At 45.9% G+C, this 25,264-nt stretch overlaps 3 protein-coding genes across 4 annotated transcripts in view; 2 read left to right on the top strand and 1 right to left on the bottom strand.

Annotated features, from left to right (window-relative positions):
- Positions 1-1,993: 1,993 nt before the first annotated feature.
- On the bottom strand, positions 1,994-11,390 carry rnf169 (ring finger protein 169). Its single transcript, XM_026192890.1, has 6 exons — positions 10,965-11,390; positions 8,185-8,255; positions 7,776-7,862; positions 7,612-7,706; positions 7,423-7,516; positions 1,994-3,909 (listed from the first exon to the last, which is right to left on the bottom strand). The coding sequence occupies exons 1-6, from the start codon at positions 11,257-11,259 to the stop codon at positions 2,794-2,796; spliced, it is 1,758 nt and encodes a 585-aa protein (XP_026048675.1). The 5' UTR covers positions 11,260-11,390; the 3' UTR covers positions 1,994-2,793.
- Positions 11,391-11,914: 524 nt separating this feature from the next.
- Positions 11,915-16,182, top strand: lipt2 (lipoyl(octanoyl) transferase 2). 2 transcript variants are annotated; one of them, XM_026192892.1, is made up of 4 exons: positions 11,915-12,026; positions 12,649-12,963; positions 13,041-13,167; positions 15,717-16,182. In XM_026192892.1, exons 2-4 carry the CDS (start codon positions 12,655-12,657, stop codon positions 16,007-16,009), a joined length of 729 nt encoding a protein of 242 aa, XP_026048677.1. In that variant the 5' UTR covers positions 11,915-12,026; positions 12,649-12,654; the 3' UTR covers positions 16,010-16,182. The 2 variants fall into 2 exon arrangements, with proteins under 2 accessions (XP_026048677.1, XP_026048676.1); XM_026192891.1 differs by having other exon boundaries at positions 11,916-12,026; positions 12,445-12,963.
- A 6,164-nt stretch (positions 16,183-22,346) lies between these two features.
- pgm2l1 (phosphoglucomutase 2-like 1) overlaps positions 22,347-25,264 on the top strand; it is a 10,609-nt gene continuing 7,691 nt past the window's right edge. Inside the window, exon 1 of the mRNA XM_026193005.1 lies at positions 22,347-22,736. Coding sequence (XP_026048790.1) covers positions 22,626-22,736 — 111 coding nt within the window. The 5' untranslated portion in view covers positions 22,347-22,625. The remainder of the gene's footprint in view (positions 22,737-25,264) is intronic.

Here is a 25,264-nt window from a genome sequence, read left to right as displayed (position 1 = left end):
CTCTTACCTCCAGTAACTCCAGTCATTGAACTGGACCTGGGTTTGTGCTGCTGGCAGACATGACAGGGAGAGAGCACTGCAATCTGTCAATCACAGGTAGCCCCGCCCTAACCCCTAACCTGCTTCCTGTGACTCTGACGGCACCATCATCTCCAAAATGATGATCAGCCAATCAGGAAAGTGTTAGTGAGCACAGAGACCAGGTGAGTGTCTCAGATTTTTGAGTTGCCACCCCCTGCTGGACATTAGACAGAATGCAGGTTTAAGGAGCTACACCTTTATTTTACATCCAGCCTGTGAGCTGCAGTCTGGTTCTAACGCCACCCAACCTCATTGTTTCTTTGCAGGTGTTCAGGTAGAGGAACTGCAGAGTAACTACACCAACACGTTGGATGTTTGTGGGCGTGTCCTCAGTTTGTCCCCGCCCTCACATCTTCTTCAGCATCTATCATACATACGACCCCCAGAGTGAATCATGACATTACTGAGGCTCAGTGCGAGTACGGCTTTTCTAACAGCGACCCACCAGCGCTCAGCGTCGTTCAGACTGCCTGTGATCTGAGCACAGTGTGAACACAGCGTGCCGCTGCACTCAGGCTAACCACTGACAGAGCTTAGCATGGAGAAAAAACACGTGTGTTGAGGAACCAGACATCTGGACGGCCTGCAGGAGCTACAGCATCACCGATCCAACACAGATGACCTGCAAACAGAAGCCGTGCAGCTCCTTTGGAACGCTGAAGCAGAGTGTGAAGGTGAGCTCAGACCAAGCACGTGCACGCCCACCTTCAGTCTCAGCTTCAGGCTCAGGCTCCTGCAGGGGCGTGGCAGCGAGCTGCAGTTTCTGATGGTTTCAGCCTGAAGGCTTCGTGTGGACCTCTGCTGCACTGACGGAGCGATCAAAACATTAAAAAGATCCAGATTTGGAAACCACCTCACGCATGTCCTGTAACTCTGACAGTATTCGCAGCATGAAGGCAGTTTCTGCATTAAATATGTTTACGTTGCAGACAGAAAACAGCTGACTGTGAGGAGTGAAGGGTCAGGGTGGATTTTGTCCCCGAAAGCTTGAACTCGCTCACTGATTGGTTCAGCTTGGCCCAATCGTGGAAGTTTCTCTACATAGAGATGGGGCTCTAACCTCGCTGCTAAATGGCTGTCGGCTCTACAGCCACCTGCCTCACCTGCTTCCTGTGGACCACAGGTGACGTTCTAACTCTGACTCCAGCGTGATTTTTATAAATCAATAATTATTAAAAGTACCACAGTCAGAGCTCTGTGACCACAGTAAATTCACATTTGGTCTGAATGCACCAGCATCTGACATCACAGGCCATAAAGCTCGTCCAATCACACGGCTCCTCGCTCCTTGAGAGTGACCAGGTGAGTCTCCTGATCCGAATTCAGGTAGAAATCCTTCCTGACCAATCGGGTTCTAAAGACTGCAGTCCCCACGAGCCTCGGCAGCTCCGACTTTCAGACTGGAAGACCAGGATGACACCAGCAGCTATACTAGAGGAAGTTTATGTCCCATGATCCTCAGCTGCTGGGAGAAGTCTGACTCAACACCTCCTTATATTTGAGCGGGTTCTGGTTTCTCCTGCATTCCCAACACATGCAGGTCGGCTGGACTTTGATTAACCTGTGGAAAGTTCTCACGAGGATAAACCAGGGGTAACTTCCACCTGCCCGGGGCAAAGACGTGCTGCTGACCCCCTCTGGCCGACAGAAACCTGCGTCACAGCGACCGTCGGTGCTCCTCAGTATCACCTCAGAGGGTAATACCAGGTACATGTCACGCTTTCAGGGGTGGAGGGTTACCTGCACACCCAGAGGGACCGTCAGGTAGGAAGTGATGTGTTCAGATATGTGTTCACTTCAGATATGAATGAAGAGACGCGTGTCACGCTCTGAGCTACCGAAATACATACGAATCATGATTTTGGACTTTTGGAAAGTTCTGACAGTCTGGAGTTTTGGAGCCAATAAAAAATCACTTTTAACTATTTTATTCAAACTGGGCTTCATAAACGGTCACAAATACAAAGACAGATTTCTGTCAAACAGCAGCTCAGGCCGACACTCACGCTAGCAGCAAAGGAAAAGTCCCTCATCTCATTTCTTTCCATAAAGCTCCTTTTAGATTTTCCTCGGCCTCTGGGAGATCACTGTGAGGCCGGTGAGATTTAAATGAACTATATTAATAAACATCATCATCATCGCGTGGAGCGCACCGGACTGAACCGACAGAGTCGTGTTCGGCCCGGCAGCGTGCAGCCTGCCTTCATCTGAACCTTTGCAACAGTTCAGATGATGAGCAGGCCGCTGTGTTTGGAACGCAGCGCACAAATACGGATTAAACACCGCCGTCGCCTTCAGCGGTGTCGGGATGCGAGGCGATGTTCAGCTCAGACATTGTGACCTTCAGGGCCTCACATCCACCCTGGATCTGTAACTGGAAGCTCAACATAAACATCCTTTGCCCCGGGCCACGTGACTATGGTTGAACCTGTGAAAGCTTTCTTTGTTCCAGCTGCAGAGAAACGACTCGGCCATGCGATCTGTAAAAAAGCTCAGATTAAGCCTCTGAGTTCAAACACTTCCAGGAGGTTTCCTGTGGTGACGACTGTCGCGCCGTCCTGCAGCTGAAGGTTCAGTTTTTGGTGATCTGCTGGTGTTTGGAAGAAACGTCTCCAGGTTACAAACCCGTTTGTCAGACGAGTGAAAACATTCATACGTTCATTAAACCTTCGCCTTTCGTGTCTTTGCATATATGAGATCCTTCCCGTCTGTCTAGTGCTTCTTGTTGATTCGTCTGGACCTCCTCAGACCACGCCTCCTGCGGCTCTGAGTGGACATCCAGGACCGCAGGAAATACTTGTCGGGGCTCCTTCTACGGTTCTGGTTCTCGCGGTCGAACTGTCTCTGCAGCTTCAGGGCGAGCGCTCGATCCTGCCGCTCCTGCTGAATCTGGCAGATGTACCGTTCGTCCAGCGCTTCCTGGTTGACGGGCCGGCCCCTCTTCAGATCCAAGTCGCGGCTCGAGTCCAGATGTTTGGTCTTCTGCTTCCTCTTCTTGCCCCTCCGTGAGGTAGTCTGGTTGTGGATGCTACTGTCGGACTCCTTCCTGGGACTCTGAGAGTCCTTTGGCACTAACTTACAGGACTGCACCCCAGAGTTCTTGGTGTAGGGCGAGAACGACTGTTTCCGACTGAACAGCGCCCCCGTGCTGCAGGACTCAGGAGTGCCGGCCGGCGGCTCAAAGCCTCCCTTGAAGGTCGACTCGCTGCTGTAGCGGACCGCGGGGACGCGGATCTTCACCGACTGCTTCTGGAAGCTGTCCGTGTCGCCGGCTGGAGAGTCGAACAGCAGCCTCCTCTTGTTTGCTGACGTCACTGCGTCTCCTGCCGGGGACTGGCGCGTCTTTGCACCCTCGCCACCCATGCCGAGCTTGTTGTGGTTTACCTCGGAGACGGGGCTCGTCAGCGTGGCCTTGGAGTTCACCTTGAGGCTCTGGCGGTCCAGCTCGATCTGCCTCCACTTCTGCAGGACGGCAGGGCTGGCCTCGTAGCTGGTGGCCTTCTGCAGACCGCGGGTCAGGTTCCGGGGCGTGGACTTCACGATGGTGGGCTCCATCAGGCGGCCGTCCGGGAGGCGCTTGGGTGGCGTGCATGGCGAGCAGACGATGGGCTTGAAGTGGTTGAGCTCCTCGGAGATGCTGTCGTTGCTCTCGGGGCTGATGGAGCGCTCCGGGCGGGGAGGAGGCATGCACAGGAGAGCCGAGGAAGATGATGTCAGCACAGCTCGCCAGGTGAGCCTCCGATCGGGAGCGGTGATGGGGGCGGAGATAGAGCGGCTGTTCTCAGAGGAGAGGAGGATTCCTGCCGCATAGCTGTGGCTGATGCCAACCTGGCGGAGGACACAAGAACACAAGTCAGCAACCACACAGCTGTTTAACACAGGTGAAATATAAGAATAAACGCCATCACCAGGCCCCGTTTTATACACTTGTATGGATTTTTTCTGTAAAACCCGACACTTCCTTCTGATGGATGCTGTGCTGTTTCCATGCAGAGACTGGACTCTACACAGCTGGACCTGTGAGCATGTTTGAGTAGAAGGCGACTCCTTTAAGAGTTGTGATGTTTCACCAGGTATTTGAGCTGTAGTGGGGTGGTATCCACACGATGTGTCAGGCAGACAAGGAGGCAGAGGTTTGTCACTCTAATGCCTGCCTGATGGTGCAAGCTCACAGTGAAAGTTCAGGATGTGGACCCCAAAGCACTCTATAGACCAGGGGTGGGGAACTACAGGCCTCGAGGGCCGGTGTCCTGCAGGGTTTAGATCTCACCCTGGGTCAGCACACCTGAATCACATGATTAGTTCTTTACCAGGCCTCTGGAGAACTACAAGACATGTTGAGGAGGTCCTTTAACCATTTGAGTCAGCTGTGATGAACCAAGGACACATCTAAAACCTGCAGGACACCGGCCCTCGAGGCCTGGAGTTTGACACCCCTGCTATAGAGCCTTTTCCATTAATACCTGTTTGAATCGACTGGTTTTCCATTACAGACCAGTGCATTGTCATCAGGGCAATTTGTCTGCGCGTCTCACAACGTAATAGACCCTGTGCATGAGAAAATGCTAACTTCCTGTTTTAAGACCGGATGTGGGGTTTAGAGCTGCCACAAACGATTATTTTGATAGTCGACTAGTCACCGATTATTTTTGCGATTAGTCGACTAATCAGATCATCATCCACTGGACGTAAAACGTACAGCTTATTGCACCAGCAGCATCTGCTCTTATATAACTATCATTAGCTTACAGCTTTAAGTGTTTAAGGTGCTAACTAAAAATAAAGACAAGATGATAGTTTATTAAATTTTAATGACATTTGCAGATTGTTTCGGTGAAGTTTAATAAACTCCTTGCTATCTAAAATATAACAGGACACCGGAGTAAATTCTCGAGCATCTCACACTTCTGATAATCAGCTGTCTGCTTGAGGTTTATTCAGCTGTGTAAAAACTATAACTTTAATCTCAGCCAAACCGATTTACTCAGGAACAAATAAAATACTGAAAAAAGCCAAACAACAACATTTTAAGTTATCTAAGTGACTCATATATCATGTTTAACCTGAGTAGCGAAAGACGCGATTTGCCGGGAGTCCGGTGTTCTCACGGCTCTAGTGACCTAGCCCCCGGCTAGCTAACGAGCTAGTGGGTAACAGACGTCTCTGAAAACGTCGGAGCGCTTTTGAAAATATGTGGTGTCCTGATAAACTGAGCAGATATTTGAGGTTTACACAGCTACATTCTCGCCTGAAAATATGTTAAACGTTTATTTTGTGACCCAGAAAGAATAATAAGAGTAATATTAAAACTAACTAGCTGCCGCCATTGTTGAAAGCTGCGCTATGAATTCTGGGACAGAGCTACTTCTTCTTCGGGGTTTAACGGCAGCTGACATCCTTGTACATGCAGTGCTGCCATCTTCTGTTCCAGTCCGTTATTACACTCTTAAATCCTGCTACTCATTCCTGCGTCTTTTGTGATCTTACAAAGCTTCAAACGACGCGTCGACTATTAAATCAGTCGTCGACGATTTTGATGGTCGACGTAATCGTGACTAGTCGACTAATCGTGGCAGCCCTAGTGGGGTTGTACGTTTCCGGTAGCTTTATTTTGCGGTCAATCGCTACTGCGAAGGTGGACTCAAAAATCATGTCCAAAACACGAAAACGGAAAGATGGCGTTAAGTTACAAAGAGCAGAGGTGGGAACACTCACCACTGCTGTGTCATAAAAAAAAAAAAATCAGATGATCAGTTTTGACGTTTGAAGCGTGCAGATCGATTGGTTGTTTACGTCACTCAACACAAGCAGAACTGCATCACTGCAGCAGAAGCACATCTCTGTATACAGACAGTTCTTATGATTTAAACAGGCAAATGTTCAGCACTCAAACTGCAGGTGAACAACAGTCAAAGCCAGATGTTTCCCCGTTATGTCCATACCAGTACACACCCACACAGCATGTCAACAAACTATGAAAAAAAAGCCACAAAAAAATAAATGAATGATTGCTGGTAAGGGTTTCTATACGTTAGTATTCACGAAGGGTATGTTGTGACTTGCCTTCAAAATTACAGCGGTCCCTCGCTATAACTCCCTAACTCGCTATAACGCGGTTCACCTTTCGCAGATTTTTTGTGTGCAATTTTGCATGCTTTTTTATTTTTACAGCACATTGCGTTCGGCTGCAGACCATTGTTGATCTCCTCCGTGCCGTCTCTCCTGTACAGTACAGAATCGCTACATCGATCGCTGATTCATTGATTCATTAATGATTGATTGATGTTGGATTCTCTCTCAGCTGCTCTATTCTCATGTTCTGGACCCGAAAACACGGTTTGATCTTTGGTTTCATCCTATAATACTGGAATTATTTTTCTACGAAGGTTTGAACTTTGAGAGTTTAAGCAAGAGAGAAAAGTGTGAAAATGTTCCTGCCTGTCTGAGAAAAGTGTATAAAGTGTAGTGAGGGGCTTAAAACATCTCAAATAATTGTAAAAAATAAAGCTGGGCACTTCACGGATTTCACCTGTTGCTGGTTATTTTTAGAACACCGGTGATAAACGAGGGGCCGCTGTATACAAACACTCAAAATAAAACATTTGAATCCTTTCTCTCTTTTGCTTTGAGGCGTGGGGGAAATATCGACACGTCGACGAACATCATCTACAGATATATTCAGTAAATTCCCACGACATCTTGAGAAATGTAAATCGCCGCTTGATTCATCCATTTGGTTGACTTGTTTTGGAAAACCCGACCGTAAACAAGACGTGAATATCACACCGGAAACGAGGCGCCCTACAGGAGTTTCCCCACCGGAAGTAGCACACGGTGCACAGAGTCTATTGACATGTGACACGAACACTAAGACAAAGGTGCACGTCGAAGCAAATATATGCCTGCAGCTCACTCTGTGGCTTTTCGTCACACTCGGGGAACGCAGCGTTGTTTTTGTAGCCATCTCCTTTGATGTAGCGTTTCAAAAATGGCGGTTTTGATTTTACTGAACGAGAAGCTCTCACGACTCATCCAGTGACGCTACTGACCAGCCAATCATGTAGTCTGATGAAGTCACATTTTATTACCTGCTCGGACCGCTTGGAACCCGACCAGGTACTATGACCTAAAGGTAACCCTGAAAACTGGGGCTAATCGTGCCGAGCAGGTTCTAATGGCAGAGGGGCTTAACGATCCTTCTCCCCGCAGACTGAACCTGGATGGCTCCTGAAGCATACAGTAATCTGATTACACTCTCTAACACAGCCTGATAAAACACTATTTCTTCTGAAGTTCCCACAGACGGGAGTCTTGATCACATGACATGACTGTCTCACGTACCCGGTCCATCACGGCTGCCGGCTGGGTGACAAGTTTCATCTTTCCTCCTCCATCCTCCACAGGATCAGTGCAGCTCCTGCTCCTCTGACAACTCCTAAAGAATAAACACAGAGGTCAGAGGTCACACCCCTGTAGTCTGTGGTACGTTCACTGTCTGCAAAAGGAATAGGACAGGGTGGTTGTGCTCACCCAGCGGATGAGTTTTTGGTTTTCCTGATAAAGGCTGAGATGTTTCGGATCCTCCTGCTGATCGGCTCCTCGTTCTCGGAGTCAGACAGGACGCCCTGAGGAGGGACAACAGCTAGTTAAGACAGCTGCTGCAGGATGAAAACATTCAGCCTGTCATCACTCACCGGATCTTCATCACGACGGACTGACTCGTCTTTACAGTTCAGAGAGCTCCTCCTCTTCACCTCCTCTCTGTCGTCACACAGCAGCAGCTGAAACACGGAGGGGTTAAAGTTTATTTCAAGGGCTAAAACACAAAGATTCTCCTGTCTCCACGAGACGACGCAGCATCTACGAGGGTATATCGAGACTCACAGTGGAAACTTTGAGAGAGAGGTGACTGCTTAGAGAGAAAACTTAATGTAAACTTAATGTAAACTCAAATTAAAGCCAAAGTTCTCAAGTTTGATATCGGCAGCCTGCAGAGCTCTGCTTTTCTTCCTCAGCAATAAAACACTCAGCAGGCTCGGTCGGCTGTGACGAGCTTAACCACTCACAGGTGATCACAGGTTTACCTGCAGCTCTCTGACTCACCTTGTGTTTCCCGCTCGGGCCTGAAGGAGCGTCGGCAGACTTCGGGATGAGCACCGGAGAGACGAAGAACTCTAAAGGAACACAGCCAAAGAGAAAACAGTCAAAGAAGCCACGCCCCTAATAATTTAAAGGCTTAATACAATTTAAACAGGTGACTTTGACTACTAAAATTCTACTGTTCACTTCCTGTCTTAAAACTTTGTAATAACGAGCTCGGTGCACGTGCAGTAAACCTGTGAGCTCACAGCTCGGGCACGGTTTGCTCCACTCTTGGCTATCTGTGATGTCAGAGAGACACGACAGAAGCCCAGCATCAGACAAACTGTGAATCACACAAAGCTGCTCAGATACAGCCTAAAAGGAAAAATGCTAAAGGTGTCAGTATTGGGTCAATGAATAAAACATAAAACATGATCACCATCAGCACCTTCTGACTTCATCCAACACACATAAAGCCACTGAGTCTCACCCGAGCTTTCTTATGTAAGAACTGCTGTTCACAGTGGTCAGTGCAAGTCAAAGAGTACTTACAGTATTTATGGTTCTCCTGCTGTGTCCTGCTCTAAGTACTAGTAATCAGAGGTGTGGACTCGAGTCACATGACTTGGACTCGAGTCAGACTCGAGTCATTAATTTTATGACTTTAGACTTGACTTGAAAAAATGTTGTAAGACTTGTGACTTGACTTGGACTTTTACACCAATGACTTGGGACTTGAATTGGACTTGAACCGGTTTACTTGAAAAGACTTGATATTTTACCCCAAATATAAAATTTAACATGCATATTATATAGAGATTGAAAATGTGACGTCATTCACGGGTAGAACCGCAAAGGATTCTGGGAACTCGTGGCAAGCGGTACTAGCGCACGCAGGCTTTCAATTAAAATCAGTCACACAGCGATAAAAAGAAACACAAAAATGTCAAGAAGCTGTTGTATTATTAACTGCAATAGCCGGTCGCATGACAGCCACGGAAAGCCGACGAGTAAAGAGATCGGTTGTTATCGGATTACGTCGTTGAAGAGAAATTGTTCAAGCCATGTTTCCGAAGTAACAAAGAGGCGACTGGATTGCAGCCATTCAAAGACCAAATATAACGTCCCAGAACACTGCAGCTCACAGGTTAGTCTGCTCCAAGCATTTACACGAAGGTCAGTCTGCTGTTGTAGTTAATGCGTCATTTTTCTTAACATAATTGGTGATATAGGTTACAAGCAAGTCTGGCGCTGAACAGAAATTGTCGTGCTATGCTCCTTTATTTATTGTGCATAAATAGTGAATTGTCCTGACACAATATTGCGTTTCGCTTCTGTTATTATGGTACATTGACAAAAACATATACTTTTATTCACAGGATAAAACAGGTTTGTATCACTAATTGCCCAGTACGATTACAGCATACAGTATTATTGTCACTGCTACATTTCTGTGATGCTACCAGAAATTATTTCCACTACTAATTAATTACCGTTGAGCTCAAAGGTCCTATTAATAAACGGTTAACTAATGTGTATTTATGAAGACAATTTGTGAGACTGGTAAACTTATGATACGTACGATGGTCTTTCGTTCTACACGGTGCGTTTCAAGGTCCTGCACCCATCCGTCGGTAAACTGTACCTGGGCTTGTTGCAGTGACCTGAAGTTACTAAACTTCATGAGTGTATGCGCTCACACCAAGAACCGTATGATTATAAATATGCATATAAATATGCTAAGATGAGATAGCTGACTTCATCTAACTAGCAAATGTTGTCCAGGCTCCGTTGGTGATACAGTTCTTTTTAATGTGTATGATATTTTTGTCATGCGATTTTAAAGCTGGTCCTACAAGCGCATCCAAGAATAACATGCAGCTTATCTCAGAACTGTCGGTGAAAATTATTCTTGGAGCTAGGTTTAATTGAGCTGCATTTTAAAGAGGTGCAATTTCACAATTTGTGTATATTTTCTAAGTTCACTATTTTGTCATGTGTTGAGAAAAACACAGATTTTAAAATTACATGGTCTAATATTTACATTTAGCATAACTGCAACATTATTTTTTCGTTTTTTGTTTTTTTTAAAGACTCGAAAGGACTTGAAATTCAAAGTTTCAGACTTGTGACTTGACTCGGACTTTTACACCAGTGACTTGAGACTCGACTCTGACTTGCCTGACATTACTTGAGACTTGACTTGAGACTTGAGGATAAAGACTTGAGACTTACTTGAGACTTGCAAAACAATGACTTGGTCCCACCTCTGCTAGTAATAACCCCCTTGGGCTTTTCCAGCCAGTCACTGCTAACAGAGTCCACGCAGTAATACCTCCAGTACTACTAGTACTGCAGTAACTCAACTCCTCCTCCAGCTGTACATGTCTGGACACATTCCCCATCTGCAGACCTGAGCAGTGCCACATGACATGTGACCCTGCTGCCTATACCTGTGATCAGGTGAGGTCACTGTGAGCAGTCACGTGTCCTCTGAGGGCTGTTTCCATGGTTTTCTCATTGATTTGTGTCCACACGTTGACCTGTGATTGAGCCTGTAGCTCCATACAAAACTCCATAAAGAAAAGCGGGGATTTTTACGCCTGCAGCTACCACACTTCATAAATGTTTTTCACATAAAACTAACCTTTAACATTCTTAAAACCGCGCGCTGCTCACGTTAAACTTTATTAAAGTTGATTTCATTTAAATTCCCGCTGTTTTCTGCCGTTAAACAAACACCCTGCAGCGGTGTGATACAGCGATATCTGCACGGGCGATTCCCCGAGAAGCTCACCGACCTCTCCGGCTGTCGCAGTCCCTCCCGCCCGGCCTACTGCTGCTACTCTCGTGGTCGCTCCTCCCGCGGAGCCGCTCCTCGCTGCCGGAGTGTCTGGGGGCTAGGCAGAGCGGACAGGCCAGGTGTCTGCCGGCCGGGCTGCCTCCGGTCTCCGCGCACGCCATGCACTTCTTGGATTCGTACTCGGGTGGGCTGGACCCGGACCGGCACCGAGCTGCGAGCCCGGCCCGGGACGTGCCGGCGGCCGTGGCGCTGGCCGGTCTCCCAGGCCGTTCGGCAGACCCTGCGGTCGCCATCTTCCCTGGTGAGTCTTCTCTCTCCGGTCCGCTCTCAAAACAAACCCCGCCCTGCCGCCGCCGAAACAGCGCGAGCGCAGAGGAGTGGACGCGCGTGCAGCCCGCCAACCGGAGCCGCTGAATCACAGCGGCGCGAGCCTCCTCTGACGTCAGGTGTCGACTTCAAAATAAAACTAAGTCGTTGCATTTTATTGTGCATTTCCAAATTTAGAAAATAAAAAATAACTTGATGGTAGTCTGTAAAAAAAACAAACATGTAAAATATGTAGCAAAATGTGCTTTGAAAATCAAAGCTGCTAAATATGTCTCTTTCTGTTGGGGCTGAGTTTGTGATTTTTAGTGTGTGGTTTAACAGCATTATTTTTCAATAAACATAAATTGCAAGACAAAGAAATCGCTACTTAGAAAGTAAACATTGGCAAAATAAAGACGGAGGGATGAGAAGTAATAAAATTAAAAACAAGACGGCCAACATATTGTAATTTACCTGTTGTGAATTTATTTTCTCATGAAAGAGAGCAGATCTTTGGCAATTTAGATTTTGTTGCCTTAATATGAATCTAATTCTTCAACTCAAGAAATGATATTTATTAATTTGACAAAACTGCGAGATTAAAAAATAAGTCGATAATAATTCAGTTTTATTATGAAAGACTTTAGGTTCCGGTTAATGGCAAGACGGCGCTGTACAACCGGAAGACGTCATCAGTCTCACAGCTGTAGAAGAAGAGCGGGTCGTGGTAGAGGAGCGTACAGAAGTTAGACAGGTGATGGTTTTGATAAAGTATTTTGATAAATTAATAAACTAACGAAATAATCACGTAGAGACACGGCGGAGGGATTTGCTTCCCATTCAGAGATGTACTGCGGTTTGCTTTGACCGTGTCACTGAGGTCAGAGCGCTCAGTGCCCGCGAGCAGAAGCTCCACCTCGATTTTATTTTTAGTTTTCTGCTTTGTGAGTTTATAATGTGTGAATTGAAGCAGCCGATTTGTCTGTGAGCAGCTCAGGTTTGTGTCGTTTGGATTATGTTCGGAGAAATGTCCCAGGATCTCTGCTGAACTAAGGGAATCTAAAAACTGCGATATTCTAGGGCAGCTTGTGAACTCTCGGTTCAGGTCCTGGGAACATGAGCATGCATGTACATGTGCTGTGACACTAAAGCTAATGTGCTGCTGGTTTCAGATAACCAGATGGAGGATCTTTGCTCCTGACGGAACCCATCCACTGTATAAGTCACAGCAGACACCTGTGTCACCATCCACCTGTCAATCAAAGTGGCCACGCCCCTAGTCATGCAGCCTTTAAGGCTGGATACATTTTAAACAGGTTACAAGTAACAAAACTAAACATTTGTGCAACTAACAGTCTGGATTGGTCTGGTGTCAGTCCCAGATGCGGGGCGGCCAGCCGCTGGTGGAGGTGGTCCGCCTGGGCCTGGTCTCCTATCAGGAGGCTCTGCGACTGCAGCAGGTCTACGTGAACCGGCACCGGTCTGGCCCTGCTCACGCTCTGCTGCTGTGTGAGCACCCGCCGGTCTACACCACCGGGATCCGCCACAAACCCTACCCCGAGCCCCTGCTGGACCAACTGCGCCTGCAGGGGGCCGATGTGGCCCGGGCGAACCGGGGAGGACTCATCACCTTCCACGGGCCGGGACAACTGGTCTGCTACCCAGTCTTGAACCTGTGCAGCTTCAAGAAGGTCTGAGCTGACGTGGGAATGAGATTGGTGTGTTTTTATCAGAGCCGAACTTATTTTAATGTTTTCTGTTCTCTCAGAGCGTGCGGTGGTACGTCGATCAGCTGGAGCAGACCGTCATCGCACTCTGCAGCAGGTTCGCCATCCGAGCTACGACGTCCCCTCACACGGGAGTTTGGGTCGGAGACAATAAGATCTGCGCCATCGGTACGACTGCGTCGCTCTGAGCCTGAATCACCAACCATGTGTTCACTGACTGTGTGGCTGCTTTTTAAAACCAATAATTACCAATAATCAGACACGAGCAGCTGATTAATCCAGGCTACAGGTGGAGTTCACCAGGTTTATTGGCATCAGCAGCAGTCACCTAGAGCTGGGCGATAGAACGATAACGATATGTATCGCGATATAACTTTTACTCGATAGAGAAATTAAGCTATCGCGATAGACTTCGCCGCTCTTGTCCTCAAAAAAAAAAAAAAAAGGTCAGCCAATCCAAATTAAGTAGCGCAGAGCCGAACCAATCACAGCCGCAGCGTCACGTCCGCGTGACTTGTTACGTACAGCACAAGTGCCAAGCCGCACGTGTGTTTGTTTGGGAAGCAGCCAGCGGGTAATGGAGGAAATGAGTGTGCCGACTAGAAAAATCAACCGAGCGTGACCGAAGAGAAAACAGATGATGGTTCCAACGCCGGAGAGATTGTCGAACGGAAGAGCCATAGAAGCTCCGTAGTGTGAAGGTATTTCGGCTATTTCAAGTCTGACAAAAACAGAGTAGCGTGCACTGTAAATTGTGCCGAAAGCAAGTCTGGAAATACAATAAACTGGTGCATGCGTCACACTGTGCGCCACGTTATTGTTTCGGTGCAATGAATTTCTACAATACTGTTAATTCTACTCCCTGCAGTGTTTAAATGCTTACATATATACACAGTTACTGTCCCTCCACACTTACGACTCGGTTCTGCTTCTATGCCCCAGCTTTGTTTACTTTTTCCCACCGAGGCTTCTAGACTTCTGATTGGCCTACATTTCTGCACGGTTAGGAATCTAGTGCCACCTGCTGCTTTGGCATGTTCATAGCAGCGTTTTCCTTCATTTCTGCCTTTATGTGTGGACGGGATTATTTTTTAAAACGAAAACGGAAAATCTCCGTTTTCAAAAATACCCGTGTACGTGTGGACGTAGCCTCAGTCTCTGACTGGAAGCGCTAATTCGTCATTCGGCTTTTGTCAGACTAAAGTAACTGTTAAAACTGTTTGAAAAGCTCAGCTATACAACAAGGAGAGATTGAGAATTTCCTTTTAGTTCTCAGTTTATTTGATATTGACAAAAGTTAGTCAGTTTTGTCTGTTCTTCTGTAAAACAAACTAAGATTTATTTTTAGAATTAATATTTTGTTTCTAAGTGGAATTGACAGTTTAGTCTGTTTCGTTTGTTCTATTTTGAAACTTAAACGCTTTAGCGGCTGCCTTTTGTGTAGTTTGCAATATTTGCCTTTATTTATCTGAAAAAGTCTCATGTTCCTTAAGTACATCTACCCTGTTGAACTTATTATGGGAAATAAATATTTAAATAAAAACAAGCTGCTGATTATTTCACATTTTACTTGTGAGCAACGGCACATTTAAATCTTACAAATATAGTTATTTGGCTGATATCGTGATAGATATCGTTATCGCCTGAAATGAAAAAAACATATCGTGATATGAAAAAATCTCATATCGCCCAGCTCTACAGTCACCTCAGGATGCTTTATTTATACTGTGAGGTATAGACCTACAGTCACACAGCACTGACGCTTTGGATCAGGGTCCAGTTTGATCTCAGCTGGGCCAGAACCAGGACTGTCATAGAGCTGAAACCATAAAGTCCAGTAAAAACTCATTTTAAGCCCCAGTTACAGAAGGGTGGATAAACATTCTGTAGGAAGATTGATCCTTGGCCTCTTCCTGTTGTTGTCATAATGGTGTCAAACCAACGCTGCCGGTCTTCCTTCTGTTCTTCGCACGCTGATGTGAAGAACAGAAGAGACGTGACGTGTCTGAAATAAGCGAGTCGCAGGTCCTTCAGTCTGATGAAATCCATTTCCGGCACCACTATTCAAAAGCACTGATTCTGTCCTGTTTTCTTACTTCCTCGTCTTTAAGTGACGATGGACAAAGTCACACTGCCTTCTTTTCATTGGCACACAAATGTCCAGACGCACTGAGTCCTTTCTCTTAGCCACAAGTGTGGTTTATGGTTAAGTTATTGTGTCATTAGGAGAGCGGACCTTACACGTGACGGGAAAAAGATCGAGACAAGAATGAAACCACCACCGTGAAAAATCCTCAGTTTAAAAATTTTCAGTTCAATTCAGTTTTATTTACAAAGCGCCATCTGCTGGCCGTTAGGGGTCGCAGCAGGTGGCCGACCACCCATCTCTGCAGGTGCTGTTCACCTGTTAAAGGCTGTCAGCGAGCGTGAGGGTGAGGTCATGTGACCTAAAGGCCGCTCGCATAGACGGAACAGTTTTACTGGCTGGACTCAGGTGTGGTATAACAGTGCGCCGGCCCACGGAGGTAAAGAGGTGAAACATGCTCTTCATATCTGTTGGTCAGGTGTGAGGTTGGTAACATGTTTATGTCAGTGTGTGCGTGTTTCATTTGATCGCTACCATATTCAGCAGGGCTCCAACGCAGCTGCTTGCTCTTCCTTGCTCTTCAGCACGTCCTGTGTAAGAATTGCCTGAATGACGGCTGTCGTGTTTTCAGGAATACACTGTGGCCGCTACATCACGTCTCACGGTCTGGCGCTGAACTGCTGCACCGACCTGTCGTGGTTCGACCACATCGTTCCGTGTGGGATCGAAGGGAAAGGCGTGACGTCGCTGAGCGCCGAGCTGCGGAGACACGCTAGCGTGGAGGAGGTCGTCCCTCACCTGCTGCACGCCTTCACGCAGCAGTTCAACTGTCAGTTGACTGAGGCAGCGCAGGACGGCGGCGAGTCACCGACGCCTGTGACATCAGCAGGAACCTCAGCACTCACTAACCTGAAGGATAACTGAGCACACACTTTCTGATATGCACGTGCTGAGCAGTTTTGGTATCATCATCATCAGTGCCTGACCTGTAACTGACGGAGAGCGTGTGGGCGGAGCTTCTCAGAGCTCTTTTCTGGTCTTGGTGTTGATATTACCATACCATACCAACTTTATTTCTAAAGCACTTTAACATAAAACCAGAGTTTCACAAAGTGCTGTACATGTTAATAGCATACGTAAAGAAAATTAAAATGAGATACGATAAAATAAATAGATACAATAAATTGAAACATGTTAAAACAAATTGAGTCAACCCCTCTAATCAATGCCAAAGGCTTCAGCGAATAAATATGTTTTAAGAAGACTTTTAAATTCAGAAAGAGAAGAGGCCTGCCTAACATGCAAGGGCAGATCATTCCACAACTTTGGAGCAGCTACAGCAAAAGCACGATCACCTTTAAATTTATACTTAGTTTTCGGTACCTTAAGGAGCTGCTGATTGGCGGACCTAAGGGAACGGGCAGGTGTATATGGTTGTAGTAGCTCCGAGAGGTAGGGGGGGGGCCAGGCCATTAAGAGATTTAAAAGCAAATAAGAGAATTATTTTCAATATTTTCAATATTAGGCTCACAGGGTGACAGGCGAACACCCTGAACACTCACTGCAGTGCCCTCAGTTTACACTGCAATAAAAAACTGAGTTTTCATTTATTAAATTTTCCTTCCAGTGACTGGCAGAGCCCCTCCCCACTGAAACAAAGGTTTGAGCTGGACCAGGTGTGCTGCTCTGGTCTGGATCAAAGCTCGCTTTGACTTCTTTGATCTAACAGCTGTTTTTATAATGCTGGATGAAGGAGGTCTGTTCACATTCATCTGTGTTTATTTAATGACTTCACAGCTCATTTGCATATTCACACATGAATACACAAAAAGGTGTCAGAGTGTCTCCAGCAGGGGCGGAGCGTGGGGGTGGCTTACGGGGCTTAAGCCCGGGGTCTTTTGGAGTGTAATTTCTTCATAGTTAGATGTCTGGCTGACAACTGTATAAAACAAAAAGTACACACAATATTCGAAGCACATAGTGCACACTGTGGGAATTTACGACTGTGTGTGAATCCCCCCTGATATTGGTATGATCCGAGCTCAGGCACTAAGCGACTGAGCGAGGGGGCGGGGCAGCTGCTGCCTGTGAGTGCGCTGTTGGAGAAACGGAGCCAGCTTAAGTTTGAGCAGGTACCAAAGCAAATCATTCGTACTGTACAAATAATGTAAATATGACGGTGAATCACGAAAGATTGATATCAAACTGATCACTAGACTAATATTACGTTACTTGTTCTTCAAGTGAATCAACAAATGGTGAAATGAAAAGCCGAACAACAACAATGCTGTTTCTTTAGAGAGTCTCAGCTTACATGTGTTTATTTCATATTTTCAGGTCTTACCCTCCCCGACTAAATCGGTTTCAAATTCAAATTCAAATTTTATTTGTCACGTACACAGTCATACACAGTACGATATGTAGTGAAATGCTTGGACGACTGCTCGTGACCTAAAGAAAACAAAAAAGGAAAAGGCTATGAATAAGATAGGAAATAAATATGAAAAATTAAAAAGGGTAAATTTAACTAGGAAGGAATAAAATATAAATTAAGGTTAAAAATGAAATAACTGTACAACACAAATTAGAATGAAGGGTAAATTTAACTGGGAAGAATAAGATAAAGATAAATATATAAATTAAAGTTGAAAATAAAATAACTGTACAACAAAATACACAATATAGAACTATATAAGAATGTATGAAGAAATCTAAATATAAATAAATATATACACAATAACAGCAGCTGTACAAGTATTAACTGGAAATGAAGAATATAGTGACCAGTGTTGTGCAAAACCAATGTCCAGAAAGTCCAGTGTGTGTGTAAGAACCATATGTGTGGGTCAGTACTGTGTGGTGGTGTGATTGAGAGACCGTATCGCCCGCGGGAAGAAGCTCCTCCTCAGTCTCTCTGTGTTGGTCTTCAGGGAGCGGAATCGCTTTCCTGACCTCAGCAGAGAGAACAGTCTGTTGTTGGGATGGCTGAGGTCCTTCACCATCTTCCTGGCCTTGGTCCGGCACCGCCTGCTGTAGATTGAGTGCAGGTCAGGGAGCTCGGAGCGGATGGTGCGCTCAGCTGACCGCACAACCCTCTGTAGAGCTCGTCTGTCCTGCATGGTGCTGTTCCCGAACCAGGTTAAGATGTTTCCCGTCAGGATGCTCTCTATGGTGCACGAGTAAAAGTTCCTGAGCACCTTGGAGGGCAGTTGGAAGTCTCTCAAGCGTCTGAGGTGGTAGAGACGCTGACGGGCCTTTTTCACCACGGTGTTGATGTGACAGGACCATGACAGGTCCTGCGTGATCTGAACTCCGAGGTATTTGAAGCTGTCCACTCTCTCCACTGGGCACTCGTTGATGACGGGGGTCTGGTAGTTCCTCTCCTGCTTAGTGCTGAAGTCCACTATCAGCTCCTTTGTCTTACTGACGTTTAGAAGGAGGTTGTTCCTCTGGCACCAGTTCTCCAGATTCCTAATCTCCTTCAGGTAGGCCGTCTCGTTGTTATCAGAGATCAGGCCCACCACGACGGTGTCGTCAGCAAACTTGATGATGGTGGTGGAGCTGGTAGTGGCCACACAGTCATATGTGTACAAAGAGTACAGCAGGGGGCTCAGAACACACCCCTGGGGGGCTCCAGTGCTGAGAGTGGTGGAGGCTGAGACATGTCCGCCCATCCTTACTGGCTGTGGTCTGCCAGTTAGGAAGTTGGAGATCCACTGACACATAGATGAGCTGAGTCCCAGATGCTCCAGCTTGGTGGTGAGTGTGGAGGGAATTATGGTATTAAATGCAGAGCTGTAGTCTATGAAGAGCATTTTAACATAATTCCCCCTTCTAGTGTCCAAGTGAGTGAGTGATGTGTGGAGGAGATGAGAGATGGCATCGTCTGTGGAACGATTTGGACGGTAAGCGAACTGTAGTGGGTCCAGTGTGTCTGGTAGTGAAGAAATGAAATGATTCAAATGATTCAGTTATGTACTGAAATATAAGAATGGACATTAGAGGCTTCTTTCAAAGAAAAAACTCAGGTAAATGTTATTTTATATATTATGCTTTGTATGTTGTTCAGTATATTTCTATGCAAAACAAGAGGAACTTCTATACACAGCAGGATATTCACAGTTTAAACCAGATATTTACACTTTATGGAAAACACAAGAACAGTTTTTACTGTACAACATCAATTTAGAGTCAACTTTTGTTTTAGATAAATATTGAAATATCTTTTGAATTAGTTAAATGTCAGAATAAAGAGAGACAGAGCTTCTATTTTTATCACTTTCATCAAATGTAGGAGTACATGTACACTAAGTTTATTGTAAATTAATAAGAAACTCCAGACGATTCCATTCTGAGCTGAAGAAGCTTCTGATTGGTTCGTAGAGTCCATGTGAGTAAATTGGTGGCACAGCTGTGGATGCATATAAGGCAAAACACAGAGCCTGTTTCTGTGACATGGGAACATCAGGAGATGTCAACAAAACACCAGGAAGAGAACTGTGGAGCTCCATAAGTGTGGCTCAGTTTGAATACAATTTGGTGCCATTTACAAGAAATACAGACAGTTTCTCTCTTTACTCTTAAAGTTAACAAATATGTTTTTATATTTATCTAAAAAATAAACATTTAGTCTGATTTGATGTTACAATTAAAAAAGTGTTTTTATCTGAAGAGTTTGTAAATATCTGTATAACTGTATATTTGATGATTGTCAGCACAAAGAGGAAGAGAGGGAACAAGAGCAGGTGAGACTCACATGTTAGTCAAATGGTTGTTTACCAAAAGTATCAGCGTATCACAGGTCCTCATGTATCTCGTACCTCGTGTTTCTTTTTAGGTTTGTTATTTTTCAAATTCTATATTTATTAAGTTCTGCAGCTTGTTTGCACAACAAGGTTAAATAATTATATAAACTTTGGTAGAATTAAAAAAATAAGTGTAGTGCAGGTCTATGATGATTTTTAGTGCTGCTATCATCTAGTTCTGATTCTGGTTCTGTCTTGGTTAAGTCCTCAGTAGTCCTGATTTTGGACTGTTGTAGTCCTGCTTTAATTCCGGATCAGTTCTGGGTCTGGTTGAATTGGGGTTTAGGCCTTGTGTCTTGATACAGCCCTGACTTTGTTCTGCCTCGCTGCTTAATTAAAAAACTAGTTTAAGGTGTCCTGCACATGTGATATATATTTTTCCCTATATGAAGTCATTTTTTTTGAACAAAACTCAAAACAGAGCCTAATTAATCTTTCAGTCATTTCTAACCCCCCCCCCCCCCAAAAAAAAAAAAAATCCCACATGCATACTACCCTTTAGGGCTAAGCCCCGGGTGTTTCAAATGTCTGGCTCCGCCTCTGGTCTCCAGTAAGGTGTCAGGCAGCCGTTACTGCTCACGGAGTCTCACTGATGGCCGAGGTGAGTATTTATAACGGGACAGGTCAGCTTTGCACGCCCCTGGCTTTTTTAATGTGCTCTATAAAATAAATAAAGATTGTTGTTGTTGTTGTTGCTTCACAGCTCAGAATAATCCTTAATCTGACAGTGGACGTCGGTCCAGCTTCTGTCTGAAACAAGCTGTTTTAGCTCATCCCCCTTTAAGAAACGTTTCTTCTGATTGGCTGTTCCTCACCAAGGTTTAACCTCTGGCTGCTCTTCTACGTCTGTGAAAGTACAAAATCTGACAAAAGTTTAGAGCAGCCAGAGCTTCACTGCTCATCATTAAATCCAGAATTGAATTCAAAATCCTGCTCCTCACATACAAGGTCTTAAATAATCAGGCCCCATCTTATCTTAATGACCCTGTAGTACCATATCACCCTATGCATTGAGTTTTTCCTTTCCAGTCACCTTTCTCACTCACTATGTATTAACAGACCTCTCTGCATTGAATCATATCTGTTATTAATCTCTGTCTCTCTTCCACAGCATGTCTTTATCCTGTCTTCCTTCTCTCACCCCAACCAATCACAGCAGATGGCCCCGCCCCTCCCTGAGCCTGGTTCTGCCGGAGGTTTCTTCCTGTTAAAAGGGAGTTTTTCCTTCCCACTGTCACCAAAGTGCTGCTCATAGGGGGTCATATGATTGTTTGCCTGTATTATTGTAGGGTCTTTACTGTATGTTATAAAGGACTCTGAGGTGACTGTTTGGTGCTATATGACTTAAGTTGAATGAAATTATTAGAAACTTTTGTCATGTTTAATATGAACATCCACCTCAGGAAAATGACATGTGTAATGGGAAATTTAAAAAAAGCAAACGTCCATTTTGCAAAACACTTTGCGTTCACATACAGTTTTCATTTCATTTAACAAATTGACTTTTGTACTGTTCAGGTTTCTAAAGTATGGTGCCTCATTTGGTAAAATTGGAAAGGAACTCTGTTGCACAGCACATCACCAGGACTGAACTGCCAGCCATGCAGGATCTTTATAGGCAGCGCTGCATGAGGAAGACGCAGCGGGGCCTCTCTGATCCCAGCCACCCCAGTCATAGACTTTTCACACTGCTGCCGTCCAGCAGGCAGTTCAGGAGCATTCAGACCCGCACTAGCAGACAGAGACAGTTTTCACCCAAAAGCCATCAGACTGCTGACATTCCACACTCACTACCATCACAGGACTCTGCACACTGTCACTTCAACAAATGCCACTTAAATGCTCATTGCACAACTTTTAAGATAAGATAAGATAAGATAGAACTTTATTAATCCCTCGGGTGGGTTCCTCTGGGAAATTCGACTTCCAAAAAAAGCACAGCAACGACCAAAGTTACAGTTACAGAACTGTACAACTGTACAACCATTTTGCACAACCTGTAAATACCAACTTGTCTTAAATTCTCTAATATTTAATACTTTTTTCTCTCCTTTTCTCCTTTGCATTGTTATCATTATTAATCCTGTTAATTCCTGTTATTTTTCTTCTTAATATAACTGCACACTCTCTGTATGCTCATGTAAAGCTGAGGAGCACAAGCCAAAGAATTTCATTATGGATAAATGTGGCTACACTGTTTATCTGAACATGACAATGAAACTTGAACTTGTTCTACAATTATTGCTCATAAAGCTGGCGTCAGGTGGGCAAAAATGTACCGGAAATTAATTTTTTACCTTGAATTTTAAACAGTTTTTCTACACCCCAGAGCATATTAATCATATCAGAGAATGCTGTGAAATATTTAAAGAACAACAAATGAAAACAAAGGTTTTGTTCTTTTGTGCCGCTTCATGTGAAGCTTTCATTTTATTAACTAGCCGGAAATGAGGAGCCCTGCCTCTGCCGGTCTCTGTGAACTTCCGTGTAACTTAAGTAAGAAAGAAAATGCTTCTGTCGGCCTCCAGCGGTGATCTGGCGTCATTGTCGCTAACGTTTGGCCTCGGTGTGGGAAATTATACACGACTCCGGAGAGAGCTCAGCCGCACCAGCCATAACAGGCAGGCGGTGTGTGTGAGAAGTCCGAGTCGGAGGCGCTAGCCGCCGGGGAGCCAATAGCCTCCAACAGCGGGCAGACAGATGGCCGTGTGGCTCTTTGAGCGTTAGCTGTCAGCATGGAGGACGACAACGGACTCGACGGAGACCTGAACGCCAACGTCAGGTGTCAGAGGACTGGCGACCCGAAGCTTGACAAGGCGGTGCAGCACTGGTTAGCCTGGGACAGGGTGAGTCTGTGCCCGTTAGTCAGAAAGCCAAGCCGGGTGTAAGCAGGGAGCGCTGCACCAGACTTCGCTGACAAATCCGTCGATTAAAATATCACCACTTTTGGGCAGGGACATGTCACAGAAACATGTTTATGAGTTATGTTTGATAGATCATTGTAGTTGTGTGGAGAAATCGGCATACAAACTGATCCATGAAGCAGCGCTGTTTGCCATTAAACATAAACTTCATACAGCCTGAAGCCGGGAAGCCGGTGTTGCAGCAGGTCTGAACTATAACAGTCATTCTAAGACTTTAGGTTGAAACTGTGAGCCGAATGAGCTAGCCCCCAAAATCTAGTAAGACGTATTTCCTACTTGAATTGTTTTCCGAAACAATAAAGTAAAATGATCAGTTTTTAAAGGGGAGTTGTGGTGGCGGGAGCACCGCGTCTGTCTCGGGGCGTGATGGAGATTACCTTTGTGGGTTACCGGAAGATTAACCGGCAGCGTGACTCAGCAGATTGAGTCAGAAAGGCCTTTCCGGTCAATAAACATTCATCCATGGGTGAATATTGATCCTTTACTCGTCTTTATTCAGGAACCAGGTCACCGTGAGCTGCTGGATGATGCTCAGATCCAAACACATTTTAAAGCCAACATGTTTTACAACCATTTTAACTTTAAATGCAAATGAAAAATAAGCTCCGTGCCACCTCCTCATCCATACGTGGCCCCCAAACCAGCATGGTGGGACCAGAAGGTGACCCCAGGTGGCCAAGTCCATCCTTTTTGTACAGTTTTGGAAAAGCCAGCCATTTATGACATCTAGCAGGAAATTATTGTTGTAATGTGCACAGTGAGAAAAACCCGGGTGTGTGATGACGTCTGTGAAGGCTGCGCTGTAGCTTCAGCTCTGACACCACGACCATCCGTGTAGGTTCTTTACATGAAGCTGTTTGTTTCAGCTTTCTTTCATCTTAGACTCGTTGTTGTGGGTCAATCTTGTGTACGCGTCAGCAGCAAAATATACAATCAGAGGACCTGGGATCGATCCCTGAGGAACTCCATCTCCTGTGGTGAACAGTCAGACAAGTTTAGGTTTTGGATGCTGGCAGAGGATTTGGATCTGGGAATAGGTCACCATGGGTCACTGGTTCAGGCCGGTGTCGCAGAGTCCCGTCTGCAGAAGAAGGCAGAGCGAGGACTTCTCTAAAACACCGCACCTCGCTGGTTCATCCTGTTGCAGAACAAAGACGTGGTGCAACTTTGTGCAAGAACTACAACTGTTTGACTGTGAGCGAGACCTGCCTGCGCTCGTTATTGCTAATGTCTCGCGTCAGAAAGGTCAAAGGTTAATCCCAGCCACACCGTTTTATACTTGCTGTTTGAAGCTGTGGCCATGTTCAAGAAGAAACCCGGAGCTACGCTGCTTGGCAGGAGACCAGAGGAAGTCCACTGTGACAGTGTTTCAGACTGGACTGGGTTTGAACCCCCCCCCCTCGCTCCCCAGTGTCGCCCTCCCAGTGTTCAGAGCTGTGTGGTCTGTAAAGGTCACGGCTGCCTTGAACTGCGCTTTAAATGTCAGCAGCCGGGAAAAGATTCCCACTCGCTGTTTGGACTCTATCTTTATCCTGTGTGCAGAGAAACATGAATGAGGTCCATCCTTCGGCCTCTCGGAGCATCGGCTGCACATCAGCCGATGCTCCGAGGCCCGTGAGCCTGCAGGGACTCCTTCACTCAGAGTGCGTCCTAATGAAGACAGGAAGTGAGCACCCCACCACGGAGTACAGCAAACATGCACCGGGCACCTTTTCTAAATGTGTGTGATATTTTATCACCCACAGAGTGCGACCTCAGGTGATAATCTCATTTAATGTTTTTAATGAAACCTCTGTGAAGGTTCGGCTTCCTGTGTTTGCTCCTGTCGGGAGATTAGGCCTGCAGTCGTCGTCCTCTCGACACATTTCCAGCAGGCCACAGATACAATAATCATAATCTGTGATCCACGTGTCACAGTGGAGGGTCAGGAATGATTTGGCGTACGGCCTTCATCAGCTTGTTAGAGCGTTTAACCGTCTCATGGAGTTCCTGCTCTTTACAAATAAAGATGCGTTTCTAACACGCTTCAGAGTGAATATTTGGTGTGAGCACAGCCTGAACCTCCCTGTTTCCCTTCTTTATCAGTGGCTTCCATGCAGCCGTCCCTCCACTGAGACCTTGGCTGTGTGTGAATACAGGGCGCTCACGTCCCTGTTGGGGGGGCGGGTAGTTTAAAAAGTTGAGTCCAGAGTTTTCAGGCTGCCGAGGTCAGACTGTTCTAAGAGCTCTGATTAAAGAGCAAGGTGAAAAACAGCAGACAGTGCAGCGCGAGAACGTTTCCGTCCTGGTGTCAGCGGTGGGCTTAACGAGGCCCACGAGACGTCCTCACTCCTGTGTGTCTGTAAGTGCACCGCACGTGCTCAGTCTGTGAGGTGAGGCCGAGCAGGCGGAGGCTTTGGACAAGTGTGTTTATGAAGAAGGGCTGGAACGCTGAAGACGCTTGGGCGGCT

Source organism: Astatotilapia calliptera, chromosome 14 (assembly GCF_900246225.1).
Source record: "Astatotilapia calliptera chromosome 14, fAstCal1.2, whole genome shotgun sequence".
NCBI lineage: Eukaryota > Metazoa > Chordata > Actinopteri > Cichliformes > Cichlidae > Astatotilapia > Astatotilapia calliptera.
This window is presented reverse-complemented; position numbering and strand designations above follow the sequence as displayed.

What these genes read in the sequence shown, in the direction of transcription:
- rnf169 (XM_026192890.1), bottom strand. Translation starts at nt 11,259, where the DNA reads ATGGCGACCGCAGGGTCTGCCGAACGGCCTGGGAGACCGGCCAGCGCC. An exon ending in GCCCGAGCGGGAAACACAAG is followed by an intron (nt 7,863 to 8,184) that starts GTGAGTCAGAGA and finishes TCCGTGTTTCAG; the next exon opens with CTGCTGCTGTGTGACGACAG. An exon ending in CGGCAGCCGTGATGGACCGG is followed by an intron (nt 3,910 to 7,422) that starts GTACGTGAGACA and finishes GTCCTCCGCCAG; the next exon opens with GTTGGCATCAGCCACAGCTA.
- lipt2 (XM_026192892.1), top strand. Translation starts at nt 12,655, where the DNA reads ATGCGGGGCGGCCAGCCGCTGGTGGAGGTGGTCCGCCTGGGCCTGGTC. An exon ending in ACCTGTGCAGCTTCAAGAAG is followed by an intron (nt 12,964 to 13,040) that starts GTCTGAGCTGAC and finishes CTGTTCTCTCAG; the next exon opens with AGCGTGCGGTGGTACGTCGA. An exon ending in CAATAAGATCTGCGCCATCG is followed by an intron (nt 13,168 to 15,716) that starts GTACGACTGCGT and finishes TCGTGTTTTCAG; the next exon opens with GAATACACTGTGGCCGCTAC.